Source organism: Sesamum indicum, linkage group LG11, assembly GCF_000512975.1.
Source record: "Sesamum indicum cultivar Zhongzhi No. 13 linkage group LG11, S_indicum_v1.0, whole genome shotgun sequence".
In the NCBI taxonomy this organism is placed as follows: Eukaryota; Viridiplantae; Streptophyta; class Magnoliopsida; order Lamiales; family Pedaliaceae; genus Sesamum; species Sesamum indicum.
Window position 1 is genome coordinate 10415422 of NC_026155.1, and position 26431 is coordinate 10441852.

Genomic DNA, 26431 nt, shown 5'->3' on the forward strand with positions numbered 1-26431 from the left:
AATCAAGACTAATATTATACCGTTGTATATTTATCCAGGAATTCACCAGTAGTGGTCACAGAGAGCCACTTCCAGGCAGTTATGGGAAGCTGGAATCCAGTCTGAGGCCTTCTTACTCTCAGTTAGGCAGCAGTTCTTACTCATCATCGTCGTTCTCAGGACAACCTTATGGTGGCTACAGCTCATCAGGCATTGGAGGATATAGTAGCTTTAGGCTATAATTTGATAGGCCAGAATTTCTCTCTTAAAGTACTTGCCTATCTCTTTTTCCATCTCATATCAGATTCTAATCTGTAAAGCATCGGCGAATTGACCATGGAGAAGCACACTTATTTGTAGTTGTATTTGATCTTTGTGTTGCTGCTCTAATGCCATAGTTACTTAAGCTACCACATTGTGGCTTTTTTGGGTTGGTTAAATGGCTTAAATTTTTACCTAGGAGTGCTGGATGTTGGTTCTTTGCCAAAACAAGAAAAGGGTATAATTAGAGCTTCATGGGCATTTACCACAAAGAGACTCTACCAATGGAAATTTATAGTTGACTGAAATGTCAATAGTCCTTGTAGTGTATTCATTCTCGCATCATAAAATATTACCAAGCGTAGCAATAATTAATAATTAATATTAAAAAAGATGAAATCCCACACATAAACAAGATTTAAATTCATAATGTCGTAATCACGTGACATCAACTTGACTACTATTTAAGTGTTTGACTCCCAATTCAATTATAATCTTGGTACACTCGTATTTTGACTGACCTCCGGCCCTGGGTACTGCCGAAACTGCAGCTTAAAATTTCACCCCACCACACCTGGAAGAATCCAAATACTACCTACTATTTTCCCTTATCAAGAGCGAAGTGCTGTGAAGCCGCTCATTCAATAGAAGCTCAATACTCAACTGCTCATTCCTAAATTTCATTATAAACCAAGAAATTGAAGCCATCCGAAGATGCCCACACTGAATTTGTTCACAAATGTCCCAGTTGATGCCGTGGTTGCTTCTGATATTCTCAAAGATGCTACCAAAGCCGTCGCCAAAATAATCGGCAAACCAGAATCGGTAACAACCGCCTCGCACCCCCGTTTTCTTATACCTGCATGATTTTTGTTCGCGTTGATGTATGTATATATATATATATATATTCTATACCTTGAAATAGGATCACTGTTTTTTTCTTTGTGTTGGATTGATGATTATTACTAGATTTCAGGTTTGAGGTCTTTAACTGATCATGTGTGTTGGTGTATGCATTTATGTTTGATAATATTCCCATGATAAAAAACATCTGCTTTGAGTTTGATCGAGCTGTTCTATTTGTTTTCTTTTCTATTATTCTGTAAGTTTCATGTAGTCATCATCAAATATCTTTCTGGGCCTGAGTTTTCTTGGTCTTGAATTTTATATATGTCATGTTTGGTCATTGGCCCATGAACTGGCTTTACTTGTTACCGAAACCAAGAATATATGGTGTTTTAGTTCAATAATATCTCCATTTTTATCACGTGTCTTGCGTTGTTAAACATGTGTGTGTTAATGCAATTTGTTGCTTGTTTCTGCAGTATGTAATGGTACTGGTTAATGGAGGGGTGCCAATTTCATTTGGTGGGACTGAAGAGCCAGCGGCTTATGGTGAGTTGATCTCCATTGGGGGTCTTGGTCCAAGTGTCAATGCCAAACTTAGTGCAACCATTGCCGAGATTCTGCAAACCAAGATGTCTATTGAGAGCTCCCGGTTCTACATCAAGTTTTATGATGTTCAGGTATACTATTATTTTGTACCATCGGGAATATATTATCCTGCTTCTTGTTTTGGCTAGAAGAGAGACACTGAGAAAATTTTAGCATTTGCTCCTGACATGAACTTGGAATATGGTGTGAGATACCTGCTCTCTCAAACACAATTTTTCGAACATATAGCATAATTTATATGCCTTTCAGGGACCTTCGAATTCTTTAGCTAGGTAGAACCTGTTGCTTGGTTTTGATATTAATTATGAATTGCTGAATTACTTTTGCATCGAATACAGTTGGGTTACTATACTGTGGTTTACAAAACTGTGCATTTCTCTTATGATTCTATCTTCTGTATATCTGCTTGAAATCTGATCAGTATCTCTGACAATGCAGTTTAAAGTTCATAACAGCAAGTTTATTAACTCTGTTTCTTTGCCCAGCGCCCATTCTTTGGGTTCAACGGCTCAACTTTTTGACTGGAGTGAACTCACTGGGCACTTATGGTGGTTTGAGAATTGAACCTTTATACATTAATTGGAGAAGACGAGTTGGATTGTAGTTTCTATCCCCTCTCAGAGATAGACATGTTCCTCTAGTAAATTTGGTCATATTTGTTCGATCTTAAGTGTCAAGTTCACTTTTTATTTGTTCCGCACCTTGTAGAATTGATGTCTTAGAGTTCTTTTCTGTACTTTGTTTTATTCAATGATGAACAGAACCATTGCACTAAATTGGATTGCTCATTTAGTATTTACTCAGCGATTGAGTTTATATTTGATGTTGCTTTTTTATTGCATTAAGTCTTGAGTCCTTCTTAGTTATTCATATATATGCAGACTGGTTATGACTATATATTGTGAAAGAAACACTATGTATAATCATCCACAGCGCGCCTGGACTGCATGTTGTCTGGTTTGTGGCTGGGAAGTCTGCTCAAGACCCACCGATCTTGTTTTTTCCTTCTTTTTGGATGGATACAGTTTCACTGATTAGCATATTTGAGGAAGGGTTGTGCTCAAAGAACGTCAACAAGTATGGATTGAAGAACGAGGACCTTCAGCAAATTTTCATCCATGTTTTTAAATTGATTATGAAGGCCAAATTTTCATCCATGTTTTTAAATTGATTATGAAGGTTTTTGTTGCTTTTTCGCATCAAACATAGTCCTCTAATGTTGCCAATGGTTTACAAAACTATGTATATTCTCTTATGACCCTCTCTTTCTATGCATCTGCTCCAAATCCTGAAGATATCTCTGGCAATGTAGTCTAAGGTTCTTAACAGCTAGCTTATTAACTGTATTTTTGTGTGTTCTTTTTCCTGCTCTCATTTGTGGGTTTCAATGGCTCAACTTTTTGACTGGAGTGAAATCAATGTGGGATTGAGGCTTTTTCCTCAATTATATGAGAACAAGTTGTAAATTCAACTCTAAAAGTTGAGAAACTACAGATAATAATTTGTCAATTCTTAATTTCAAAATAATTGTCCCATACACAAACTGTATTTCAAATTTTACTTTGATTATTAAACTATAAACATTACATATCTACTCCATAAATTGCTCATATCAACACCAGTATAATTTTTTATTCGCGGAAAAAGGCGTCCTCAGCAAGCTTTCAAGTTTCCGTATTCTCACCTATATTTAACCACTCATTGTTTAAATTTTGCAAGCAGCAAAAACCCCTCTCCGCGCCCTCCGGAACTTATCGTCCGCCACCGCCGCCCGCCGCTGAAGTGGTTAAAGATGTCTGAGACAAAGTTCAGTGTGATGGTGAGCCTATTCAATTACCCCTCTCCGCGCCCTCCGGAACTTATCGACCACCACCGCCGCCCGCCGCTGAAGTGGTTAAAGATGTCTGAGACAAAGTTCAGTGTGATGGTGAGCCTATTCAATTGGATGCAGAAGAGCAAGTCCTCCTCCGTTAAGCGCTCCAAATTCCGCAAGTTTCTCGACACATTCTGCCGCCCCAACAACGGCGAAGACTACTTCTCCGCCATCCGCTTGATCCTGCCTGGCCTGGACCGCGAGCGAGGATCCTACGGACTCCGCGAGCATGTACTGGCCACGTGCCTGATTGACGCCATCGGCATGTCTCGTGACTCCCCCGACTCTCAGCGCCTTCTCAACTGGCGCAAGGGCGGCCCTAGGTCGGGTGCTTTCGCCGGGAATTTCTCTCTCATCGCCGCAGAGGTGGTCTTTGTTTTTCAATTATTTTTTTCTTCCTGTTTTGTTCTTTTTTATTGCAGGCGTTTTTGTGTATTTTTCTGTGTTTGTCCGAGAAAATTGCTCGAGTTTGAATGAACTCTAATTATAAAGCATTTAAATTTTTGCGGGATTGAAGTGGATTTTTGTATTTGAGTTATTAGTACTTTGCCTCAACGATTCACTTTCTTTTGGTATTCTGTTGTAGCTGTATTAGTGTGTATTACTCACGCCTTGGACTCTCTTTTTGATCGTTAATTTAGTCTTCATTGTGTCGGCAAGTTTATATAATAGGTACAGATTTTGAGCATAATGTTCTATATAAGGGTGTTACATGGTAATACTGTTACTATGTGCTCCAGCTAATGGTTAAAATCTTAATTTTTCAGTTAATCGAATGCAAACCTTACCTAGAACTTCGTATAGGAACTATTAACAAAATATTGTGTGGGTTTACTTTCCATTTGGTTTCTATTCTCGTTGTTTCTGAAGTTCCTGAATTAAATCTTCATTTGAAGCACATAAACTTCTATTTTGGTTATTCTTTTCTCTTCCACGAGAAATTTAGCTTTGCCCTTGCATTTCCATCTCCATATCTCTCTTATTTACTTCTGTATATTTGAGGGGATGGGTAAAATCTTCATCTACATTTTTATAGTTGTCAAGGATGCTAATTATTTTTAATATTTCATCTTTCTTTTTCTTTTTTCAGAAAAGGAAAAAAGTTACCCTCCTATTTCACACGGGCTGAATCAGCTATTTTTTTACTACTTTGACTATATATGTTTTGGATAAGTTGTCAGGGTTTTTAATTTGAGGTCACAATAGTAGTTTTATTGAGATGACAAGTAAATGATGTTTATAGGTTCACGACTAAACTTTTCACTAGCCTAAATCTTCTTTACACTACTCTGTTAATATTCCCTTACTATTTTCATTATTTTGGTATTAAGATGAGTAACTTACATTTTTTATGGACTTTGTTCATCCATATACTGGTTGTTGGCAATTTAAGTTTTGATTTATTAATGGGATTATAAGATGATCTCTTAGTTCTTGCATATATTAACAGGTTCTACAACAGAGGCAGGGCATGACTTCAGGAGGCCTGACTATAAAAGAACTGAATGAATTGCTTGATCGGTTGGCCTCCAGTGAGAATAGGTAAAAGGGCATGCTAAGCAAATAGAGTTTTCTAATCTTCCTTATTTTTCTGTGAAGGAGCAATATTAGCTACTTCCCCTTTTTCTCTATGTGTTTGTCGGGCTTTTGTGTTCCTTTTAGTATCTTGCGTTGTTTTTTCCATTGCCACACAACATTATGCTTTTATGAACATAGCTATTTCAGTCTTCTTTTTCATGAATTACTGTCGACAACTTCTATAACATAGCTCAATGGATAGTCTCACTTAAAGATCTTTACATTATGAATTAATAGCTGGAGTCGGGGTCCTTGATACAGGTCGGACAAGACTTCCATTCTTTCTGATCTCATCAGGAAAACAAATGCTCAAGAAATGAAGTGGATTATTATGATAATTCTCAAAGGTGGTGTTCAATAACCTCATTTAGTTTCTTTATTTGTCATCTCCATCTACTTTCCTGTTTAAATCTTGTAACTTAATATTTTCTGTTTTCTGCAACTCTTCTCAACTTCAGATCTTAAGTTGGGAATAAGTGAAAGGAGCATATTTCATGAATTTCACCCCGATGCTGAGGACTTGTTCAATGTAACCTGTGATCTAAAACTAGTTTGTGAAAAATTGCGAGATCGTAGTCAGCGGCATAAGCGCCAGGTTTGCTTCAGATCTCTGGATTAAGCACCTTAGTTCGTGGAACTTATTTTACCAATAAGCTATAAAACTCATGTTCGTGATGGAGGTACGAAAAAGCCTTCATGAGATAAGTTAATATTGTCCAGGTTCGTGGCTTTCTGATTTTTTGTTGTTCTCTCTAGGCTGTGCATGATTGATTATGTATTCTTGCTTGTTTCTTGGGATAACTTTACCAAATATCACAAAGGTCTTATGCTAGACATTAGAGTCTTATAAGAAGTTCTCTAACTTTGTTGGCTGGTGTCAAGTGCTTTATAGTCATTTTGTTTGCCCGTTTGTTTCTTGTTTCTTCTATGCGGAAAATCTGTTACAATTTGAAATTATGCAACTGTCTAACATAGGACCTTGTTAAAGTGTTAATCTGTGTTTGGTTAATCAGTCAAAACAGTAATTGCACATCTCTGTAAATTGGAACTCTTGTGGTGAAGTGCGGATGTATTTGCATCATTGTAGGGTTGCATCTGGGTGACTATTCTTATTGACTTTGAATTGAACCATTGAGCCAGGGTAGATATTCCTCATCTATATAGGTCGATCAATATAAAAAAGGCATTTTAATATGTTATTTTACTTTTTATTGAAGTTGATGAAAGAGGATTGTGGTTAATCTTATATGAAATCAACCCTCCATAAGCATAGGTAACAAATGTAACTCGAAAAGTGGGGGCCTGGTGGAGTTTCTATTACTTAGGTTCTCATGCCGGATATTTCTTGGTAACTAAAGTTTGTTAATTGTTGATTAATTTCTGATTTATTGTTAACGTTCAATACCACGTGATTCCCTCCTGCAACCATCAAGGCGCACTCTATATTCTAATTGAGGATTCACAATGTTTATGATTTACTAACCTTGGTTCAACTCAATAGCTTTTCTGAACTTCTAATCCTTTCATTTCCAGCATAAGTTTGAGTGGTAAGAAATAATGCTGTTTAATTCTGCAGGACATTGAAGTCGGCAGACCTGTTCGCCCGCAACTAGCTTTGAGGGTCAGCAATGCAGCTGCTGCATGGAAAAAGGTCCATGTGCAGTTTGAATTTAAGTGAAATTCTTGGAAATGATTTTTTGTTACTGGTATCATCAAGTGCAGCTTTACAGGAATATAATTTTGTCACATTTGTTTCTAAGTTTCTCTTGTTGTTGAATTTCCTGGCGTAAATTGTTCTATATATTCTTTTCCAAACCAAACAGCTTCATGGAAAGGAAGTCGTTGTTGAGTGCAAATTTGATGGTGATCGCATCCAAATCCATAAGAATGGAGCAGATATAAATTTTTTCTCGAGGTATTTATTATCCTTGACTCACCTCTTCCTCCCTATCTCTTAAATATTAATTGCTAATTTATCTGCTTTATACATTCTATGCAACTATGGACTAATTTTATTTAACTGATATTCTAATCCTTTTCGTTATACCTTAGTATCAAATTTGGAAATTGTCGAGTTTTGTATTTCAATCCAGTTCAGTCTATATTTGGTGCTAGACTGTTTTCTTCTACTTGATACTAGTGAACTAATAAGTTCCAGTAGCCTGATTGTTCAGGGGCACTCTTACTCTTGCTTTGATCAACAAAGAAGCATTGTTAAGTAAAAAGGTGAGGGTTACAAGCAAAAACATACATGATGAGACTGGGCTTGTAGGAAAAGGAAAGGGTTTAGAATCGCAATCCAACAATTTCTCTAGTTCCATTTTCCAAACTGTTGTGTGGCAACATATGCACTCGGTAGTCTAAATATCAATTTGCACCTAGATAAGTTTAGAAGCACTGTTGCATGCCTTAATTCGATTACTGTTTTTCTTACATGGACAGGAATTTTCTTGATCATCCAGAGTATGAACATGGCATGTCAGATGTTATAAGAAGGAATATCCTGATTGATAGGTAAATATTTCAAGATCTTGGCACTTAGATCCTATAATTTCATGCAATTGTTTAGCTATCATCTCTTGTCTTATCTATATTACATTTGTTTATGTCCAGACTAGGAATCAGTTATCTACTTTTGTAATTGTCTTGGTAAAGACATTGAAGTGTGAATGAGATGTAAAAGAACTATTTCTTAAAATCCCAGTGGCATTTACAGGATAATTTATTGTTTTCTTGATTGAAAAGGACATGAAATTTATTAAAAAACCATTTCGTATCCTGAAAAGCAGTTCAAAGTTTCTCTTCGATTAATTTGATGAAAAATGCATAATAAATTAAATTGAGTTGCTCAATCAATTTTGTTTGTGCCACACGGGAGAAAGCCTGTTGAACTGTATGACCCAATCAGAGTCTTATCTTATGTGGCCACAAACTACTGAACTTTCTTTGCCCTTTTTCAGTACATGATTCAGCATTGCGCACCTGCCCTCTAGTCTTAAGTATACACTGTGCTCTTCCTCGGGAATCTTTTTACATGCAATCCTGTGTGTCCCATTAGCCTCATCTGAAACTTAAAATATCAGTTTGATGCTATTAAAAGTGGGCCATGTGCTTCCTGCACATGCTTTCTTTCCTTTGCATGCTGATTGATAATTTTAGACAGTGTGACTATAGACCATCTTTGTTGCAGGTGTATTCTTGATGGTGAAATGTTGGTTTGGGATGCTTCAGCAAATCGATTTGCAGAGTTTGGTTCAAATCAAGAAATAGGTTCTGGCTAATTTTGTTTACTTCATGCTATTTGCTGTCATTTATTGTAGTTGTCTAGAGTTTTCATGTTTCATATCCCTTGACATAGCCAAGGCCGCAAAGGAGGGGCTTGATAGTGATCGACAGGTATCTTTGTTTATGGTTTATGTAAATGACTGTTGTAAAGCTGAAAATACTTTTCCTTTATTTTAACCTTAACTTCCTTCTTGCAGTTGTGCTGTATCCTTACGGTTTAAGAATGCAGATTTTGGTCCATATTTTACATGCAGTAGCAGAGAGAATACAGTTTGCAGGCTTCGTTTCCTATCTCAATTAAGTTTTCCTTAATGAGACCTGTGGCCAGATGTTGCATTTGACATTCTTTATGCTGGAGATACAAGTGTTATTCACCGAAGCTTGAAGGAGAGGCATCAACTTCTTCAAAAAGTTGTCAAACCAGTAGCAGGTCGTTTGGAGATTTTGGTTCCTAATGGTGGTCTCAATGCACATCGTCCTGCTGGTATAAGAAACTACTTTTTTGCTGTTTGATTAATATAATTTGTTTAAAGTATCAGTTACTAACTTTTCTGAAAGAAACATGAAGGAAAAACTTTTTTATGTTTTACAATAATATTACCATGAAAATGCTATTGTCAACTTTACCATGGTTAGAGTTAGAAACTTCTTGACGTTTTCGTTAGTAGTTTGGTAAAAGGATTGCTTGTCTTTTTTTTTTTCTTTTTTGGTTATGCTGTAGCATATTGCTGTTTCATTGCACTATCACACAGGGGAACCATGTTGGTCGCTAATTGTTCACGATATTGATGGTGTTGAGAGATTTTTCAAAGAAACCATTGACAACAGGTCAGCAATTTTTCTCATGTTTCATGGTTCAGTCTTGTTCTCCTCTTTAAGTTATTTTGTTGGTGGTGTATGCATGAATTTATACACATCCACATACATTTTGTTTGTTCACGAACTGATGCACTACATAGTTATCTGACTTAACTTCCTCTTTTCCATATGGTTTCTTATGCATAAATCGCTTTCTGACATATGTTAGAGATGAAGGAATTGTTTTGAAAGATCTTAACTCCAAATGGGAACCTAGTGATCGAAGTGGAAAGTGGCTAAAGTTAAAGCCTGAGTACATTCGAGCAGGCTCAGATTTGGATGTTCTAATCATAGGTCTGAAACTACCCCTCTTTTCTTTTTTAAGAGAGAGAGTTTTGCATCATATTCCTATATTTAACTATTGTTTGCAGGGGGCTACTACGGTTCTGGACGCCGTGGAGGTGAGGTAAGGATACTGCTTTAGTTTTTGGTTGCGTCTTTCATCTTGTTCGCTAAAGAAACCTTTTTCCCTGCCTCCATGCTTGAAGGTAGCACAATTTCTTGTGGGCCTTGCAGAGCGTCCAGCCTCAAACACATATCCCAGACGGTTAGTCTTCTTTAATCATTGGTCTGGAAGTATGTTCAAGTATCAAATTGAAGTTCTGATGTGCCAGACATGTGTTACAATTTTTCAATAAAATACTTTTGGGACCCGTTTGATTCGGATGATGGGATTATGAAAGATATGAGTGCATCCCACTTTGTGGTTAGAAAAATAATCACTATACCATGGCTTGGTATGCCTGCCTTTCACGAGCTCCTATCGCATGAACCGAACAAGGAATTGTGCATGACAGTGGATTCAATTCTGCATAATCCCACGAACTGCACGTGGCCTAGAAATACTTGGTTCTTCATCTTGGTTGTTATTTTTCCATCTATTAAGAAGAGTTTGACTTTCCTGGTTAGTATTTGCCTTTGCATTCAATCCCTTGATCAATATTTTCTTTCCATGTATGTTTCTTATAGTTATAAAAGGTGTCAAGTTTTGCTCTTTCTGAGGCACTTCAGATCTTATATGTTTCCTTTCTTTCTTCCTTCTCTTCTACATGGGGTTTCCTGTCAATTTTTTTTTGTCTCCCTTAAAAATTGAATCTCGTGATATATAGTAGTACCAGACTAACTAGTTTGGCTGCCCGCAAGATGAGGTTTTGGACAAAGATGACTATATTATTTCGCTTGCTGCAATTCTTATTAGAATGGGTACTCTCTTTCTGCTGGCTTTTCTCTAGGCCTCTGCCAATTGTAACTTTTTCATATTTCCCTTCCTATATTGTTTTAGTATGGAAGGATGTGCTCTAGCTTGGTTAGGCAGTTCATGCTTTTATTTTATACTGATCCTTGGATGGACTTTCCTTCCCTGAGTTCGCTCACAAATGTATAAGCATTTTAATGACCTAATGCCTATGCTATTGCAACTCCATAAGCACTTTCCAGTTTCTAAGATGTTTGGTTTTGTTGAGATTCTGATGTCTGTGCATTGCAGATTTGTTTCGTTTTGCAGAGTGGGTACAGGACTCTCTGATGAGGAGCTTAATGCTGTTGTCACCAAATTGAAGCCTTATTTCAGGTAGCTTTTGATCAATAATTTCTGAGTTGGGAATTGTGGTGAAAAAACTTTTGTCTGCATTGTTATGATGCCTGCACGAAGATAATTGGGTTTCGTCTTCGTATTAAGCTCATTAGTTAACATTTAAAATAGTTGGTTATTTTAATGTGGAACTCAATTCTTATGATATCAATGAATTCAGCTGTCGCAATCTATGTGTGTTTCTGTGGCATACAACCAAGTTATGTTCTTGAACTTTTCATTGATTTTTTATCCACTCGGATTTCTGTATTATATTTAATATTTAATTAAAACTTGGGTAATTCCAACTTCAGGAAATACGAATATCCAAAGAAGCCACCTCCAAGCTTCTATCAAGTTACAAATAACTCAAAGGAGAGACCAGATGTTTGGGTTGAAAGCCCAGAAAAGTGAGCAGAAGTTTTCATGATGAGTGGGGCTCTTATTTCTGTGTTTCTTACTCTTAACTCTTGCATGTGCAGATCAATTATAGTTTCCATCACCAGTGATATTCGAACAATCAGATCCGAGGTATTGTCCAGAGTAGAACTCCTTCCTTTTTCCGGTGCAATGCATATAACCCTGAGCATGTCCACTGAAACTAAACTGCTAAGACCCTGATTGGTTCCAAGTTTCTCTTGTTTCCTTTATAGTTATTATTCTCTCGCTTCTGCAGCTTTATTGGGCTCCAAGTTCCTTGTTTCTTTGATATCTTATCTTGCCTACAACTTTGCACAACAGTATGCTAGTATTTTGCCATACTTGGTAATGTCTAATGATTTAATTAAGTTTGTCTTGGCACCACAATTTCTATCATTCAAGGTATTTGCTGCTCCATATAGTTTGAGATTTCCACGGATTGATCGTGTCAGATACGACAAACCTTGGCATGAATGCCTTGATGTACAGTGTGAGTGGATGAAATCATTTTACTGCCTTATGGTCTTCAATAGATTATAAGAAGCTCGTTTAGGTTTCTTATGTTCTTTAGGGTTCACTATATAGTCTAATTAGTGTTACAAAGTCTCTAGTCAAATAGATTTCCATGTGTAATGTTCTTTTTACCTGTTGCAGCATTTGTTGAATTGGTACATTCAAGCAACGGCACAACGCAGAGGGTGATGGATAATGCAGTTATGCTGGAAGATAAACCAAAACGTGCAAAGTCATCTAGAGGAGGGAAGAAGAATGTTTCAGTAGTTCCTTCCCACTTTATTCAGACTGATGTTTCTGAAGTTAAGGGTGAAACATCAATATTTTCAAACATGATTTTCTGTATCCTATTATGGCAGTTCTAGAGTGCGATGCGTCTTGATTATTGCATACAATGTGGTTTCATTTATCACAGCAAAAGTGATGCATCAAGAACCTTCTTATGCTATATTTTCAGGATGTTTCTGGATGGAAATAAGGCCAATGACACAATCACTACTATTTCCTTTCTAATTCCAAGAAGTGAACTGACTATTGTGGTTGTTTGGTAGACTCATATATTGGAAGACTCAATCTTGTGGAGTTTGTTTATTATCATGTCTTGAATGTTACAAATGAACAGCTATGCTTGATTTTGGGTTTATGTTGGTCTCCATAATGTGCTTATTTGCTAGTTGATCTTCCTTGACATTCATAGACTTTGTAAATTTACCATCATCCCATTCTCTTGATTCCTTGCATAAAATGGTGGTTGAGAATGGTGGCACTTTCTCTATGAATCTAAACAATTCAGTTACTCACTGTATTGCCTCTGAGAGTAAAGGTCAGTTAGTTCTTGTTTCTATCTGTATCTCTCATGCAACAAAAGCTTAAATACAAGTACATATGGCAGAAGGAATGAGTTTTGAAATTATACAGGGATCAAGTTTCAGGCTGCAAAGCACCAAGGAGATGTTATTCATTCCTCTTGGCTCTTCGACTGTTGCTCGCAGAAGAAGCTTCTTCCTTTACAGCCAAAGTCAGTCATAGCACTTCATCCCCCTTGGATGACTACCTTCATATATTAATTCTACTAATCCATTCTTTTGTCCTACTTGAAGGCACTTCCTTTTTCTCTCCAATGCGTCAAAGAACAAGCTAGAAGAAGAAATTGATGAATTCTCTGACTCCTACTATTTGGATCTGAATGTGACAGACCTTAAACAGGTAAAGTGACTAAAGATCATGTCACAGTCCCTCCAAATTAACCTGTATAAGAAGGTTAGCTGTTGACTGCTTGAGTTTTAAGGGAAGGCAGAAAGCAGAAATCCAGTGCACGGAATATGCCTTGATCATGCCAATTTTTTATTTTCATTTCTTCTGGGTTTGTTTGTTTTCAGATCTTATGCAACATTGGTAAAGCTGAAGATTCGAAAGCAATAGAGTATTACAAGAAAAAATTCTGTCCGAGGGAGGAATGGATTCGATTTCATGGTTGTTGCATTTACTTCTTCCATCTAAGGTAATGTGTCTGATGATTGTTCATTTGGTATGGGGCCAAGTTCCTCTTGGTAGGATTTGAGACATTAAGACTTTGAGATTTGATATTTCTTTTTATCTGTATTTAGAAAAAATACGAGCTGGGAAGTTCCACTGGAACTTGCAATGAGAAGAATGAAGATTGGAATTTGCAATGGTGGTGGAAGTGTTGCAGAGACTCTTTCTCATGCTACTCATTTAGTGATTGTCTCTAGTCCACAGACTGATATGGACTTTGGTACGATATTGAATAGGTGAGCAATAATTTCTCGGGCAATAGTTGTTTGCATTCTTTTTTTGGTATGTGTAATCTGGTCTGCACTTATATCATATCTAATTTCAAGAAGATTTTCCTGCGCATGCAATTACATTTTATTTTAGCCACCTCCAGCATGGACCTTATATTTACATTTTATTGCATTTATTGGTTCGTGCATGTAGAGGATTTTGATAAGGTAAGTTTCCAGCTGGAAAATATGCCTAACATCCAGTCTAGATTGCATGGAATGGAAATTCTAGTTCTCGAACATCATCAAATGTTGGCAACTGTATGCTATGATTCGTTAAGTGGAATATTGCTGCTTTTTCTTCCCCTTACTGTATTGATGATTAAGATTTTTGGTTCTTGATAGTGTTTGTATACAGTTCCTTTGAACCTGATAATATTCACATTTAAAGAGAAGTATTCCAAGATCATTTCTTTATAGCATGGTGATTTTATCACGCGTCAACTCAAAGTGGAATCATTATAGACTTTTCTTGGATTATATCCCCAACTCTGACACTACTGTTGATTGTTAAACCATCATATTTTATGCTGACATAAGATTGTTACTTTTTTTTCTTTCATAGTTTCTCAAAAGAGGAGAAGCGTCACTTGCGGAGTACAAGATTGCAAATTGTCGAGTCCCGGTGGTTGGATGACTGTTTTGACAAGGACCAGAAGTTGTCAGAGGAGAGTTATAGTTTGAGAGCCCAGGGTTTTCTGGAGTCTTTAGCTGGAGACAGGTAAGTGCTCTCGTATCATAATTAGAATCTCAGTAAGTGGTGGTTAAGAATTCTGTGGAAACAAGAGGATTTTTGGAACCCATCACAAATGGACCTAAGGGAAAGTCCATTTATAAAAGTGTTATATGTTGGTGGCCTGGGTAGATAAATCTTTAGAAGTCTGGTTTGCAAAGTTACTATTTGGTACTTGTGAATTCTTCCTTCCTGCACTTCTACTGGATGGTCATTGAAGTGCATTTCTAACAAAAAACACGGCAGCATGTACAAGCCCCTTTTATAATGCCATATTAAAACTTATAAGGTTCATCAAGTAGATGGACTTATCACTTGAGAAGTGGAACCAGACATTTTCAGAGAATATCTTTTATACACTTTTTGTGGGTTTATTGTTGCTAGGTCTGAGGGTAATGGAAAATGAGAGAGAGGTTCTGTGGGTTAAGCATGTGATTAATTGTAGACAGTTTGTCCATGTTGGGTGAATATGTTCATAACTATTACTTGCACCTTTGGCACTAAGGATTCTTACAGCATGGTTTGGCTATCTTAGACAGGCTGAAAATATCTGGAATTTGGACAGGGTAATTATTGCTTCTCACCTTCTAACTCCAGTGAGGGTGTTGTTCCTTAAAAGACATTCTCTTTGTGTGAAATTGCTCGCACCAAATCAACTGCTTCGCTCAATCTCTCCTTTCACAACCTACAAATGTCTTTAATACGTGTCTCTGCTGTTCAGTAATGAAGATGATCTTACTAGAGAAGAATATCGGAGCTTGGAAATAGGATCGAAGGATGTATCATCTTCTTATGGTGTGAGAAACAGCAATGCTACATCAGACAAGCCAAGAATTGTCAGCTTGCCTAATAGGGATGGAAAAAGAAAAAGGGGAAGACCCAGTGGGATGAGCACCAGAAAAGGAAAATCAGTTGTCAACCGAAGAACAAGGCCACGAGCTGGAAAGAATCCTGCTAAGATCGATGAAAATGAATCAGATAATGGTGCTTCTTCGGATGACAAGGAAGAACTTGAAGTTGGCGGCAAAAGTGATGTGGGCTCTGAGATGTTAAAAAGTAAAGGAAGATCAAGTTTTAATCAACCCAAGAGAACAGCAAGGGCTCAGATTAGAAACAAGCCAGCGAAGATCGGTGGAAATGAATCAGATAAAGACCCCTCTTCTGAAGAGCAGAGTATGGAACAAGATTTTGAAGTCAAGCGAGCAAATAATGGGCCTTCTGACACTGCAAACTTACATGTTCCCGAATTTCAAAAGAAAGAGGCTGAAAAAGACTCCACATCAGAAAAAGGCAAAGAAGCTGAACTGGGGGTTGAGGAACGTTATAAACCTGGAATAAGGGTTGATGAAACAAATGAAGTTGGATCTGGATACGGTGGCAGCACCTGTTACAATGACCGACTAGAAGACACTGTTGATCCAGTTCAAGCTATGTTACTCGACATGGTACCCATTCTTGCTACAAAGAAAGTTGAAAGTGCGATCCCCGTTTCTGATGAAGTTAAAACGCGACATCCTGATCCGGCCCCTGAAGAGGAGAAAATACCTTTAGATGATGAAACGAAACCGGTCAAGAAAAGAAAAGTAAGCTACAAGGATGTCGCTAATGAACTGCTCAAGGATTGGTGAAACCACGATAAATAAGTTCTCTGTAAATTAATACAATCATATCCATTAAATTGTTTGTATATTTTTGCCGCACAATGTCCCATAAGGTTTCAAAATAACTATCTGCTGGATACATCGACCTTGTTGCTCTAAATTCTCATATTGCAGTCTTATATAACACAGAGACTTGAGAAGATCATCCATGCCCGTTCTTGTTTCTGTTTTGCTTTATTATTGGTGGGCTGATCGGTTTTCCTCTTATTACCAGTCCACTACTGACACGTACTCATAACCTCGTTGAGATCCAGAGTCTGTTGCTTAATGAAGGCCAAGAATGTGCTAGAGTAAGAACTTCTATAAGATACTGTGATCATTCGAATGCCACTACTTCTTGTAATGTTTAATCATTCCGCTGCTGTAACGGTTGCAATATCGATGAACTAAAGTACAGGAGGGATTAGTACTTGTCCGTTTGCCTGGATTGATTCCGTTCCTGTTCCCAAACAGTGGCGCATCTTCTCAATTGAATTTTAGTAGTGATATCTTGGAATTCAAAAGGCAGAGGTATCTACGTTTGACTACTGCTATCACAGCTGCATTAATCAATCACATGTTGATGATAAGTTTGGTGAATGACGTTGGCCTCTGAATGATTTCTTGTAGCTATAGAGCTTAATTTTTATTCCAATTTCCTGTTTGGTCAGTAATAATTAACTGAACACTGTAGGAATGGTGGCTGTATTTTAGTATGGAAAATGGACGTAAGTCTGTCTTAGTCGAATAACAATCACAAAATTGATGAGTGAAAGCAACCCCAACTCAAACGTACGTCTGTGATGAGTCAGCTTTGCCTGAGGCAGAAGCCTCTCTCAACCACCCGATTATAATAAGTCTTTTGATAGTAAATCCTAATTATTAATGAAGAGTAAGCAGATGTGAGAAATTCTAAACACCACTCCTTTTATTTGGGAAATTCTTCCTCAGACAGGCTACATTCTACATTGTACAAGCTAACCACTGTAGAAAAGAGAGACATAAATCACCCAAAAACCACCAAGAAAAAGGAAAACACCATACAGTGCAATAGGGTGAAAACTGAACACAGGAAGGTGAAATTTCAGGAGAAAATTTTCATTTTTGCTTATGTTGTTTTTGATTTAGATGCTCATAGGGCTGTCGGGATCACTTAGAGCAGCTATGGCAGCCTCTATCTTTAGCCTTAAATCTTCCTTTTCCTCCTCATCAGCCTAAACACACAAAAACACAACATATCATTGCTACTAAAATAGCTAAAGAAAAAGAAACAAGTTGAATAAAGACAACCAAACTGCCAAATCCGTATTTTAGTTGAGGCAACAATGATTATCTTTGCTTACAATTCTCAGAACAGGCAATGAAGTGGTTGCAGTTAGCTGTGAAATTAAATCTTTCTAGAATATATTATCTTCACTACAATTATGGAAGTTGGAATCCTGAGTGGACCACAGAAATCCATATATTGGATTTTATGAATCAGCTCTGCATCATACTTCATACCAGTTTTTGATAAATATTATTATCTGACTTGTTTTCTTTAATGTTACAGTAAGTTATGCATCCAACTTTACTTTCAGATCTGAGTTGCTAAGTGTTAATTGTTAAATCATTTTTAGTAGTTAATACGAAAACTTCAAATAATGATAGAGTTGTTTATTTTAAGAAATAAGACAAAGAATCATTTGTTAACTTTAATGTTTTTTGTTGTCATATAGTGATTGAAGAAAAAGTAAAAGGCAAAATCATACAATGGAGCCCCCAATTTTGAAAAAAAGACAAAGGATGGAACAATTCTCATCAACTATTCATCACCATATTATCATTAGCAGCACTGTTGTGCGTTGAAATTGTGATCACTTCACCACATGTTAATTAAAATACTATAAACCAAATTATTGTGCAATTATCAGATTATCTACGCTGTTGTACATTAAATACTGTATTTTACTTGGTCGGTAGTGCAAGATATGTTACCTTATATACATTTTTTTAAATATTTTATTATAAATAATTTTTGTTGGCCCAGACCCAGTTTATATATATTTAATTGACGCAGTTAGTCTGCCACAAACTGCTTTTTCAATAATTATTTTTCTTTCAGGCAAAACTTTTCCCATTTTGTCCATTTCAGGAAATCTTTTCTGTTGTATTTTTTTAGTCTTTAGATCTTCAGAGTCATTGAAAAACCAGCTTCCGGGGACACGTGGAGACGGTTGGGGCCCACGATGTAAATCGAAATTTAAATTATTAAAACAAATTAAAAATATTTCTTAGTTTAAGATTTATGGATAATTTATCTTATTTACGTGGGTTTAATTCTTAAAAAACTATGTGAAGTCAACAAATTGATTATTCCTAACAATGTCATTGAGTTACTCTGATATCATCATTTATTAGATCTGAATCTGATCTGTCCAAAATTTTCAATCAGTGTTGAGAAATGTAACAAAGAAAAAAGAAATTATACATACATATATATATATATATAGAGAGAGAGAGAGAGAGGAGAGAGAAAATAACCTCAAGGAAAACAGTCTTCAAAAGCCTTCCAGAGAAAGCAGTGATATTGGCAGTAATGACTTTGAGCTTCAAAGATTCAAAGATCTCACATAACTTCACCATTGTGTCTGTTCTTTTACTACATGTCAAGCTAACCACTATTGTCTTCTCCCCCATGTTGGATACCCTCAACTGCACACATTTAAACACAACTTTTTCATTAGGGTTATACCCAAAACACCCCCCAGTTCCCACCCACCTTCTTTTGTTTTTTTCAGTTAAGGAAATCCCCCCATAATTAGTACAGTACAGTACAGTACCTCAAGAACTTCAATGGGTGATGACATTAATCTTGGGGCACTGTAGTCATACTCATTCTCCATTCTTGTCCTCTTTGGCTTTGAGCAAAATGTAGTGATCTCTTGTTCATACTCAAAGTTTGTTGCTCTCCCTGACTCCAACTCTGATATTTCTGCTTGAATTCTCCTCTCTTCATCATGCAGTGCTTGGATGTACTCTATTGCATCTCTGATTATTGATGCTTTGTCCATCTATAATCATCATTATCATCATCATCGTCGTCATCATTCTTTTTTCTCAAATTTTTCAAGTTTAATATTTAATAATTCTCGATACGATGATTCCCAGCTGCTCATAGCGGTACTAATTCATAATACTGTTAGATCAGAATATAATGACATTATTAATTGAAATAATGTATGCTGGATATCATGAATTTGATTGGTGCCCAGATAAGTAGAATCGGATGGAAAACTCCATTGAGGATAGTCAATGCCATGGGGCAATGATGATGCAGCAGATGCCACTTAGAATGGCTATATTTTAAGAACAATTGGTGGGAGTGATAATAATGAAATGTTTGAATGATGGGGCTGATAAAATACCTTAGTAATGTTGGGGACCACTGCTCTTAGTGCATACAGCCTCTCATTCAGCTTCTTCCTTCTGTTCCTCTCCGAGACTATGTTCTTTGAGGCAAGTGATGACTGTGTTCCTTCGGGTGAGCTCGAGTCATAATATGCAGATATGTGCTCATCGAAATAACTGCGGCCGTCAGAACCCATCACATCAATCCACCTTAAACATCAGATACCATCAAACACGAAATAGAAAATAGAAGATGTGAGTACCTGTCAAGTTCTTCCGTTTGCAAGAACATCCCGGTTTCCCAATAGTTCTTGTAATCGTCGAAATCTTCCATATTTAATTTGGGTTGAGATGAGAATTGAGAAATGAAAGGGGAGAGTGTTGATGCTTTTCTTGAGAGTAGAGAGAATATGGTGCTTGGTTAATCATGTACATGTATGTTTGTGGGGTATTTATACTAAGAACAGACATGATCAATAATAGGTGCAAGGAATAATAGTGGGGGTGAGTTTTTGGAGAGCTCTGCGAATGATCCTGGCCGTCAATCGGACAACACTAGTTGGTCTACGGGGCCGCGTCGCATCATAGTACAATGACATTGTCTGTTTTGGAATCTTGTGTGTGAAAACATCTTTGTTCCTTGGTATAAATTAAATTAGGGTGGTTGCGCCCTCTTATGTTTCCACTTCTTTATCAAATTATAATTCACACACTCAGATATTTCTACACTTACTAAAATTAGTTAATGCTCCGACACAAATTTCAAATTGAGTTGTTGTATTACAATAACGGGAAAAAAGCGCAAACAATCCCTTTGTGATATCGTAAATGAGCAAATTACTCTCTTATGAAGAAAACAAATAACGATTTACCTCCCTATATTTTTTAAAATACAAAAATTTACCTTCTATGTTTTTCAAAATGAAGTAATTTACCTCCCTGTATAAGGAGGTAAATTGCTCCATTTTAAAAGGTATAGGCGGGTAAATTGCGATATTTTTTATAGAGAGGTAATATGTTCATTTTCAATAACATAGGGGATAAATTGCTATTCACCCTTACAAGAACTCTACTAAACAAGTTGGGTGGATTTAGTATTTGGAATTTCTCCAAATATATAGAGGCCTGATGTGCTCTTGATTTGGAATTTTATGTTTTGGCTATTCGTCTTCTCATCTCTCCAGAATTTTTAGGACATTACTGTAGGTTGGAATTCATTGTCACTAGGAGAGAATAGCGCAATACTTAAAAAATGATGAGCTAAAAATAAGGCAAGTGTCAACTGCCGTGCACTCCAAGTTGGCACAACATCTTGAATAGTCGAGCAAATAAGAATTGTGTCTGTGCCATGTGTGTCAGCTAGAGTCTTTATAATTGACTTACTTTAGTCGTGAACTAATGAGAAACAAATCATAGTTCCGTGTGTATGTTTATCCCCGTCAAATGCTGATGAGGAGCTTAATGCTGTTGTCACCAAATTGAAGCCTTATTTCAGGTAGCTTTTGATCAATAATGTCTGAGTTGGGAATTGTGGTGAAAAAACTTTTGTCAGCATTATTATGATGCCTGCATGAAGACATTTATCTTCGTATTAAGCTCAAAGTTATTGCATTAGTTAACATTTATAGTTGGTTATTTTAATGTGGAACTCAATTCTTAACTTATGATATCAAAGAATTCTGCTGTCGCAATCTATGTGTGTTTCTGTGGCCATACAACCCAAGTTATATTCTTGAACTTTTCATTGATTTTTTATCCACTTGGATTTCTTTATTATATTTAATATTTAATTAAAACATGGGTAATTCCAATTTCAGGAAATACGAATATCCAAAGAAGCCACCTCCAAGCTTCTATCAAGTTACAAATAACTCAAAGGAGAGACCAGATGTTTGGGTTGAAAGCCCAGAAAAGTGAGCAGAAGTTTTCATGATGAGGTGGGGCTCTTATTTCTGTGGTTCTTACCCGTAAGTCTTGCATGTGCAGATCAATTATATTTTCCATCACCGGTGATATTCGAACAATCAGATCCGAGGTATTGTCCAGAGTAGAACTCCTTCCTTTTTCCGGTGCAATGCATATAACCCTGAGCATGTCCACTGAAACTAAACTGCTAAGACCCTGATTGGTTCCAAGTTTCTTGTTTCCTTTATAGTTATTATTGTCTCGCTTCTGCAGCTTTATTGGGCTCCAAGTTCCTTGTTTCCTTGATATCTTATCTCGCCTACAACTTTGCACAACAGCATGCTAGTATTTTGCCATGCTTGGTAATGTCTAATGATTTAATTAAGTTGGTCTTGGCACCACAATTTCTATCATTCAAGGTATTTGCTGCTCCATATAGTTTGAGATTTCCACGGATTGATCGTGTCACATACGACAAACCTTGGCACATGAATGCCTTGATGTGCAGTGTGAGTGGATGAAATCAGTTTACTGCCTTATGGTCTTCAATAGATTATAACAAGCTCGTCTAGGTTTCTTATGTTCTTTAGGGTTCACTATATACTCTAATTAGTTTTACAAAGTCTCTAGTCAAATAGATTTCCATGTGTAATTTTCTTTTCACCTGTTGCAGCATTTGTTGAATTGGTACATTCAAGCAACGGCACAACACAAAGGGTGATGGATTATGCAGTTATGCAGGAAGACAAACCAAAACGTGCCAAGTCATCTAGAGGAGGGAAGAAGAATGTTTCAGTAGTTCCTTCCCACTTTATTCAGACTGATGTTTCTCAAGTTAAGGGTGAAACATCAATATTTCCAAACATGGTTTTCTGTATCCCATTATGGCAGTTGTAGAGTGCGATGCGTCTTGATAGTTGATCTTCCTTGACATTTATAGACTTGGTAAATTTACCATCATCCCATTCTCTTGATTCCTTAATTGCATAAAATGGTGGTTGGGAAATTCTTGCTCAGACAAGCTACATCTACATTATACAAGCTTACCACTGTAGAAAAAAGAGAGAGATATCAACCAAAAACTACCAAGAAAAAGGAAAACACCATACAGTGCAATGGGGTGAAAAAGCTGAACACATTTAGATGCTCATAGGGCTGTCTGGATCATTTAGAGCAGCTATGGCAGCCTCTATCTTTAGCCTTACATCTTCCTTCTCCTCCTCATCAGCCTAAACACACAAAAACACAACATATCAGTGCTACTAATATAGGTAAAGAAAAAGAAACAAGTTGAATCAAGACAACCAAACTACCAAATCCGTATTTTAGTTGAGGCAACAATGATTATCTTTACTTACAATTCTCAGAACAAGCAATGAAGTGGTTTAGTTGTTTTCTTTAATGTTACAGTAAGTTATGCATTCAGATCTGAAAAACTTCAAATAATAATAGAGTTGTTTATTTAAATAGACTAATTACATACATTTATTATGAGATTCTGAGCTTACTACTTGAGAAATATACTATTATTGCTTTCAATAATGAAGCATATATTATTACTTTCTTTAAAATATGGATAGCTCTAATTTTCTTTTCTTTTTTTTAATTTTTTCTTAAAAAAAACAAAGAATCATTTGTTAACTTTAATGTTTTTTTGTTGTCATATAGTGACTGAAGAAAAAGTAAAAGGCAAAAGGGGGCAAAATCATACAATGGAGCCCCCAATTTTGGAAAAAAGAAAAAGGATGGAACAATTCTCATCAATTATTTATTACCATATTATCATTACCAGCTCTATTGTGCGTTGAAATTGTGATCACTTCACCACATGTTAATTAAAATACTATAAACCAAATTATTGTGCAATTATTAGATCTGAATCTGATCTGTCTAAAATTTTCAATCAGTGTTGAGAAATGTAACAAAGAAAAAAGAAATTATACATACATATATATATATATATAGAGAGAGAGAGAGAGAGAGGAGAGAGAAAATAACCTCAAGGAAAACAGTCTTCAAAAGCCTTTCAGAGAAAGCAGTGATATTGGCAGTAATGACTTTGAGCTTCAAAGATTCAAAGATCTCACATAATTTCACCATTGTGTCTGTTCTTTTACTACATGTCAAGCTAACCACTATTGTCTTCTCCCCCATGTTGGATACCCTCAACTGCACACATTTAAACACAACTTTTTCATTAGGGTTATACCCAAAACACCCCCCACTCCCCACCCACCTTCTTTTGTTCTTTTCAGTTAAGGAAAGCCCCCCATAACTAGTACAGTACAGTACAGTACCTCAAGAACTTCAATGGGTGATGACATTAATCTTGGGGCACTATAGTCATAGTAATTCTCCATTCTTGTCCTCTTTGGCTTTGAGTAAAATGTAGTGGCCTCTTGTTCATACTCAAAGTTTGTTGCCCTCTCCGACTCCAACTCTGATATTTCTGCTTGAATTCTCCTCTCTTCATCATGCAGTGCTTGGATGTAGTCTATTGCATCTCTGACTATTGATATTTTGTCCATCTATATCATCATCATCATCATCGTCGTCGTCATTTTTTGTTCTCAATTTTTTCAAGGTTAATATTTAATAATTTCGATACGTCTGCTCATATCAGCACTAATTCATTATACTGTCAGATCAGAATGTGATGACACTAATAATTGAAATAATGTTTAATCATGTATGATGGATCATGAATTTGATTGGTGCCCCGATGCCATGGGGCAATGATGATGCAGCAGATGTCACTTAGAATGATGGGGCTGATAAAATACCTTAGAAATGTTTGGAACCACTGCTCTTAGTGCATACAGCCTCTCATTCAGCTTCTTCCTCCTGTTCTTCTCCGCGATTATGTTCTTTGAGGCAAGTGATGACTGTGCTCCATCGGGTGAGCTCGAGTCGTAATATGCAGATATGTGCTCGTCGAAATAACTGCAACCGTTAGAACCCGAGTCATAATATGCAGATATGTGCTCGTCGAAATAACTGCAACCGTTAGAACGGATCACGTCAATCCAGCTTAATTAAACATAAGCTGAATAGAAAATAGAAGATGAACCCTTTGTGAGTACCTGTCAAGTTCTTCGGTTTGCAAGAACATCCCGGTTTCCCAATAGTTGTTGTAATCGTCGAAATCTTCCATAGTTAATTTGGGTTGAGAAGAGAAATGAGAAATGAAAGGGGAGAGGGATGATGGTTGTGTTTTGAGAGTAGAGAGAATCATGTACATGTATGTATTTATAGAAAGAATGGAGATGATGAATAATAGGTGGCAAGGAATGAGTATTGTGAATGATCCTGGGCGTCAACGGACAACAGAAGTTGGTCTACGGGGCGGCGTTGCATCATAGTAGAATGAGATTGTGTGTTATGGAATCTTGTGTGTGAAAACATAGGATAATATTAGGGTGGTTGGTCCCTCATATGTTTCCACATCTTCACACACTCACATATTTCTATACTTACTAAGATTATTTAATTCTCCCAAACAAATTTCAAATTGATTTCTTGTATTACAATAACTCTACTAAGTAAGTTGGGTGGATTTATTATTTGGAATTTAATTATGTTTCCACATCTTTATCAAATTACATTCAGATATTAATTTCTACACTTACTAAGATTATTTAATGCTCCCACACAAATTTCAAATTAATTTATAATATATCATGTGCTCTTGATTTGGAATTTTATGTTTTGGTCATTCGTCTCTTGATTTGGAATTTTATGTTTTGGTTATTCGTCTTCTCATCTCTCCACAATTTTTACCACTTTACTCAACACAAACTTACCCTTATATATTTGAAAATTGACTTTCCAATTGCAAAATAGCAATCTAATCCATATTAACAAATGAGGGCAAAACAGTCATTACACATATTCTGCCCGAATGAGTAAATTGCCTCTTCTCTAAGCACAAGGGACCTGTTGCTCTTCTTTTTCCTCATAAAAAGTCTTAATTAAAGAAGCTGCTTTATAATCACACTAAGAAAATAAAGTGAGTGGTTCACAGTTCACACACTATCATCATCTTCACTTCCTTCATTCCTCATTAATCTTTTATCATCATATCATTAAGGGAAAAAGTATTATTTTAGTCCGCTTAGTATGCCTAATTTTAATTTTAATCTGATAACTATGTTTGTAGGTCCAGTAACTTACGAAATTGCTTACTTTTAGTCCTCCGGCAGATTTTCGGACAATTTTACCCCTATGAGTGCATATGAACTAAAACTGCCTTTCAAAAGTTGCATAGGGGTAAAATTGTCCGAAAATCTGCCAGATGACTAAAAGTAAGCAATTTCGTAAGTTATTGGACCTAAACAAAATTGGACATAGTTATCGGACAAATTAAAATTAGGCATACTTAGCGGACTAAAATAATACTTTTCCCTATAATTGAGTTTCACTAAAACCTATGACTATTATTTTATTTTATGCAAATTTCTGTACATTATTATGGAAACAATGTATTTTATTAAATATTAATTAATATCTTAAAATCATGATAAAATTACATATGTTGAGAGGGAAGAAAAATAATAATAATAAAAAAAAGGACAAAGCAGCATTACCACTAAAGTTTTTACTTAACTTTGACCTTTTTTGTTGGGCGCGAAGTCAGCAATCAGACGCAATGTCATTTCAGCATGTGCCACGTGTGTAGGGGCGATCACATGGAAAACAAAACTGAGTGGAAACCCCCACACCAATACCATCATCTTTGTCACGCCACCTGTCCATACGCTATGTACCCCTTCCCACCCGTAAAATTTCTAATACAAATCGAATTTAGTTTATTTTAAATAAATTATATTGTAAGTATAATATATTTGTTGTTTATATTTATTTTGTCGGCCAAAGTTGATTTGAGTAGGAATTTTTCACACCCATCTCACAGTATTAGACTTAATCAAATCGAACCAATCACATAATAAATATACTTTCTAAAAGTTATACATCAATCACATAACATCATACTTGTCGTGTAATCAATTTAAGTTTGACGAGATCCAATCCGTGCCGAAACTCACTCACAATTATTCAAATTTTTTTTCCCAAATATAATAGAAAAAATACTCATCCCGTTCCTCAATACACACTTCAACGTCTTACGAACCCACAAAAAAAAAAAAAAAAAAAAAAAAAAAGTTT

At 36.3% G+C, this 26431-nt stretch overlaps 5 protein-coding genes and 1 long non-coding RNA gene across 10 annotated transcripts in view; 4 read left to right on the forward strand and 2 right to left on the reverse strand.

Moving 5' to 3' along the window:
• Positions 1 to 419, forward strand: part of LOC105173898 (RNA-binding KH domain-containing protein PEPPER) — a 4855-nt gene extending 4436 nt beyond the window's left edge. Inside the window, exon 6 of the mRNA XM_011095803.2 lies at positions 39 to 419. Coding sequence (XP_011094105.1) covers positions 39 to 221 — 183 coding nt within the window. The 3' untranslated portion in view covers positions 222 to 419. The remainder of the gene's footprint in view (positions 1 to 38) is intronic.
• On the forward strand, positions 753 to 2511 carry LOC105173900 (macrophage migration inhibitory factor homolog). The gene is made up of 3 exons (XM_011095807.2): positions 753 to 1065; positions 1566 to 1766; positions 2181 to 2511. Exons 1-3 carry the CDS (start codon positions 955 to 957, stop codon positions 2214 to 2216), a joined length of 348 nt encoding a protein of 115 aa, XP_011094109.1. The 5' UTR covers positions 753 to 954; the 3' UTR covers positions 2217 to 2511.
• LOC105173899 (DNA ligase 4) lies at positions 3537 to 16136 on the forward strand. Of its 2 annotated transcripts, none has more exons than XM_020697744.1 (27): positions 3537 to 3934; positions 5019 to 5110; positions 5408 to 5493; positions 5605 to 5741; positions 6723 to 6797; positions 6970 to 7061; positions 7589 to 7660; positions 8337 to 8416; positions 8505 to 8542; positions 8629 to 8635; positions 8760 to 8915; positions 9184 to 9259; positions 9459 to 9583; positions 9661 to 9695; positions 9778 to 9836; positions 10776 to 10859; positions 11174 to 11269; positions 11342 to 11390; positions 11682 to 11769; positions 11934 to 12134; positions 12490 to 12615; positions 12711 to 12810; positions 12893 to 12998; positions 13172 to 13293; positions 13400 to 13564; positions 14163 to 14318; positions 15052 to 16136. In XM_020697744.1, exons 1-27 carry the CDS (start codon positions 3596 to 3598, stop codon positions 15956 to 15958), a joined length of 3669 nt encoding a protein of 1222 aa, XP_020553403.1. In that variant the 5' UTR covers positions 3537 to 3595; the 3' UTR covers positions 15959 to 16136. The 2 variants fall into 2 exon arrangements, with proteins under 2 accessions (XP_020553403.1, XP_020553404.1); XM_020697745.1 differs by having other exon boundaries at positions 14896 to 15182.
• On the reverse strand, positions 16874 to 19799 carry LOC105173901 (transcription factor bHLH35). Its single transcript, XM_011095808.2, has 5 exons — positions 19624 to 19799; positions 19378 to 19537; positions 18793 to 19023; positions 18494 to 18664; positions 16874 to 17184 (listed from the first exon to the last, which is right to left on the reverse strand). Exons 1-5 carry the CDS (start codon positions 19692 to 19694, stop codon positions 17095 to 17097), a joined length of 723 nt encoding a protein of 240 aa, XP_011094110.1. The 5' UTR covers positions 19695 to 19799; the 3' UTR covers positions 16874 to 17094.
• LOC105173902 lies at positions 20807 to 22332 on the forward strand. Of its 2 annotated transcripts, XR_002287996.1 has the most exons (3): positions 20807 to 20855; positions 21178 to 21395; positions 21939 to 22332. It is a non-coding gene; the product is annotated as an uncharacterized LOC105173902 (long non-coding RNA). The 2 variants fall into 2 exon arrangements; XR_002287995.1 differs by having other exon boundaries at positions 21178 to 22332.
• LOC105173903 (transcription factor bHLH35) lies at positions 22038 to 24643 on the reverse strand. 3 transcript variants are annotated; one of them, XM_011095810.2, is made up of 6 exons: positions 24349 to 24643; positions 24049 to 24262; positions 23563 to 23793; positions 23264 to 23434; positions 22403 to 22494; positions 22038 to 22314 (listed from the first exon to the last, which is right to left on the reverse strand). In XM_011095810.2, exons 1-5 carry the CDS (start codon positions 24504 to 24506, stop codon positions 22405 to 22407), a joined length of 864 nt encoding a protein of 287 aa, XP_011094112.1. In that variant the 5' UTR covers positions 24507 to 24643; the 3' UTR covers positions 22038 to 22314; positions 22403 to 22404. The 3 variants fall into 3 exon arrangements, with proteins under 3 accessions (XP_011094112.1, XP_011094113.1, XP_011094111.1); XM_011095811.2 differs by having other exon boundaries at positions 22038 to 22494; positions 24049 to 24208; XM_011095809.2 differs by having other exon boundaries at positions 22038 to 22494; positions 24349 to 24641.

Excerpts from the sequence above, each read along its gene's own strand:
- LOC105173900 (XM_011095807.2), top strand. The coding sequence starts at position 955 with ATGCCCACACTGAATTTGTTCACAAATGTCCCAGTTGATGCCGTGGTT. Across the intron at positions 1,066-1,565 it reads TAATCGGCAAACCAGAATCG|TATGTAATGGTACTGGTTAA; the intron begins GTAACAACCGCC and ends TTGTTTCTGCAG. Across the intron at positions 1,767-2,180 it reads TCAAGTTTTATGATGTTCAG|CGCCCATTCTTTGGGTTCAA; the intron begins GTATACTATTAT and ends TTCTTTGCCCAG.
- LOC105173899 (XM_020697744.1), top strand. The coding sequence starts at position 3,596 with ATGTCTGAGACAAAGTTCAGTGTGATGGTGAGCCTATTCAATTGGATG. Across the intron at positions 13,294-13,399 it reads ATTTACTTCTTCCATCTAAG|AAAAAATACGAGCTGGGAAG; the intron begins GTAATGTGTCTG and ends ATCTGTATTTAG. Across the intron at positions 13,565-14,162 it reads TTTGGTACGATATTGAATAG|TTTCTCAAAAGAGGAGAAGC; the intron begins GTGAGCAATAAT and ends TTTCTTTCATAG.
- LOC105173901 (XM_011095808.2), bottom strand. The coding sequence starts at position 19,694 with ATGGAAGATTTCGACGATTACAAGAACTATTGGGAAACCGGGATGTTC. Across the intron at positions 19,538-19,623 it reads CAAACGGAAGAACTTGACAG|TTATTTCGATGAGCACATAT; the intron begins GTACTCACATCT and ends TGACGGCCGCAG. Across the intron at positions 17,185-18,493 it reads TGAAGACTGTTTTCCTTGAG|GCTGATGAGGAGGAAAAGGA; the intron begins GTTATTTTCTCT and ends TTGTGTGTTTAG.
- LOC105173903 (XM_011095810.2), bottom strand. The coding sequence starts at position 24,506 with ATGTACATGATTCTCTCTACTCTCAAAACACAACCATCATCCCTCTCC. Across the intron at positions 24,263-24,348 it reads CAAACCGAAGAACTTGACAG|TTATTTCGACGAGCACATAT; the intron begins GTACTCACAAAG and ends TAACGGTTGCAG. Across the intron at positions 23,435-23,562 it reads CACCCATTGAAGTTCTTGAG|TTGAGGGTATCCAACATGGG; the intron begins GTACTGTACTGT and ends AAATGTGTGCAG.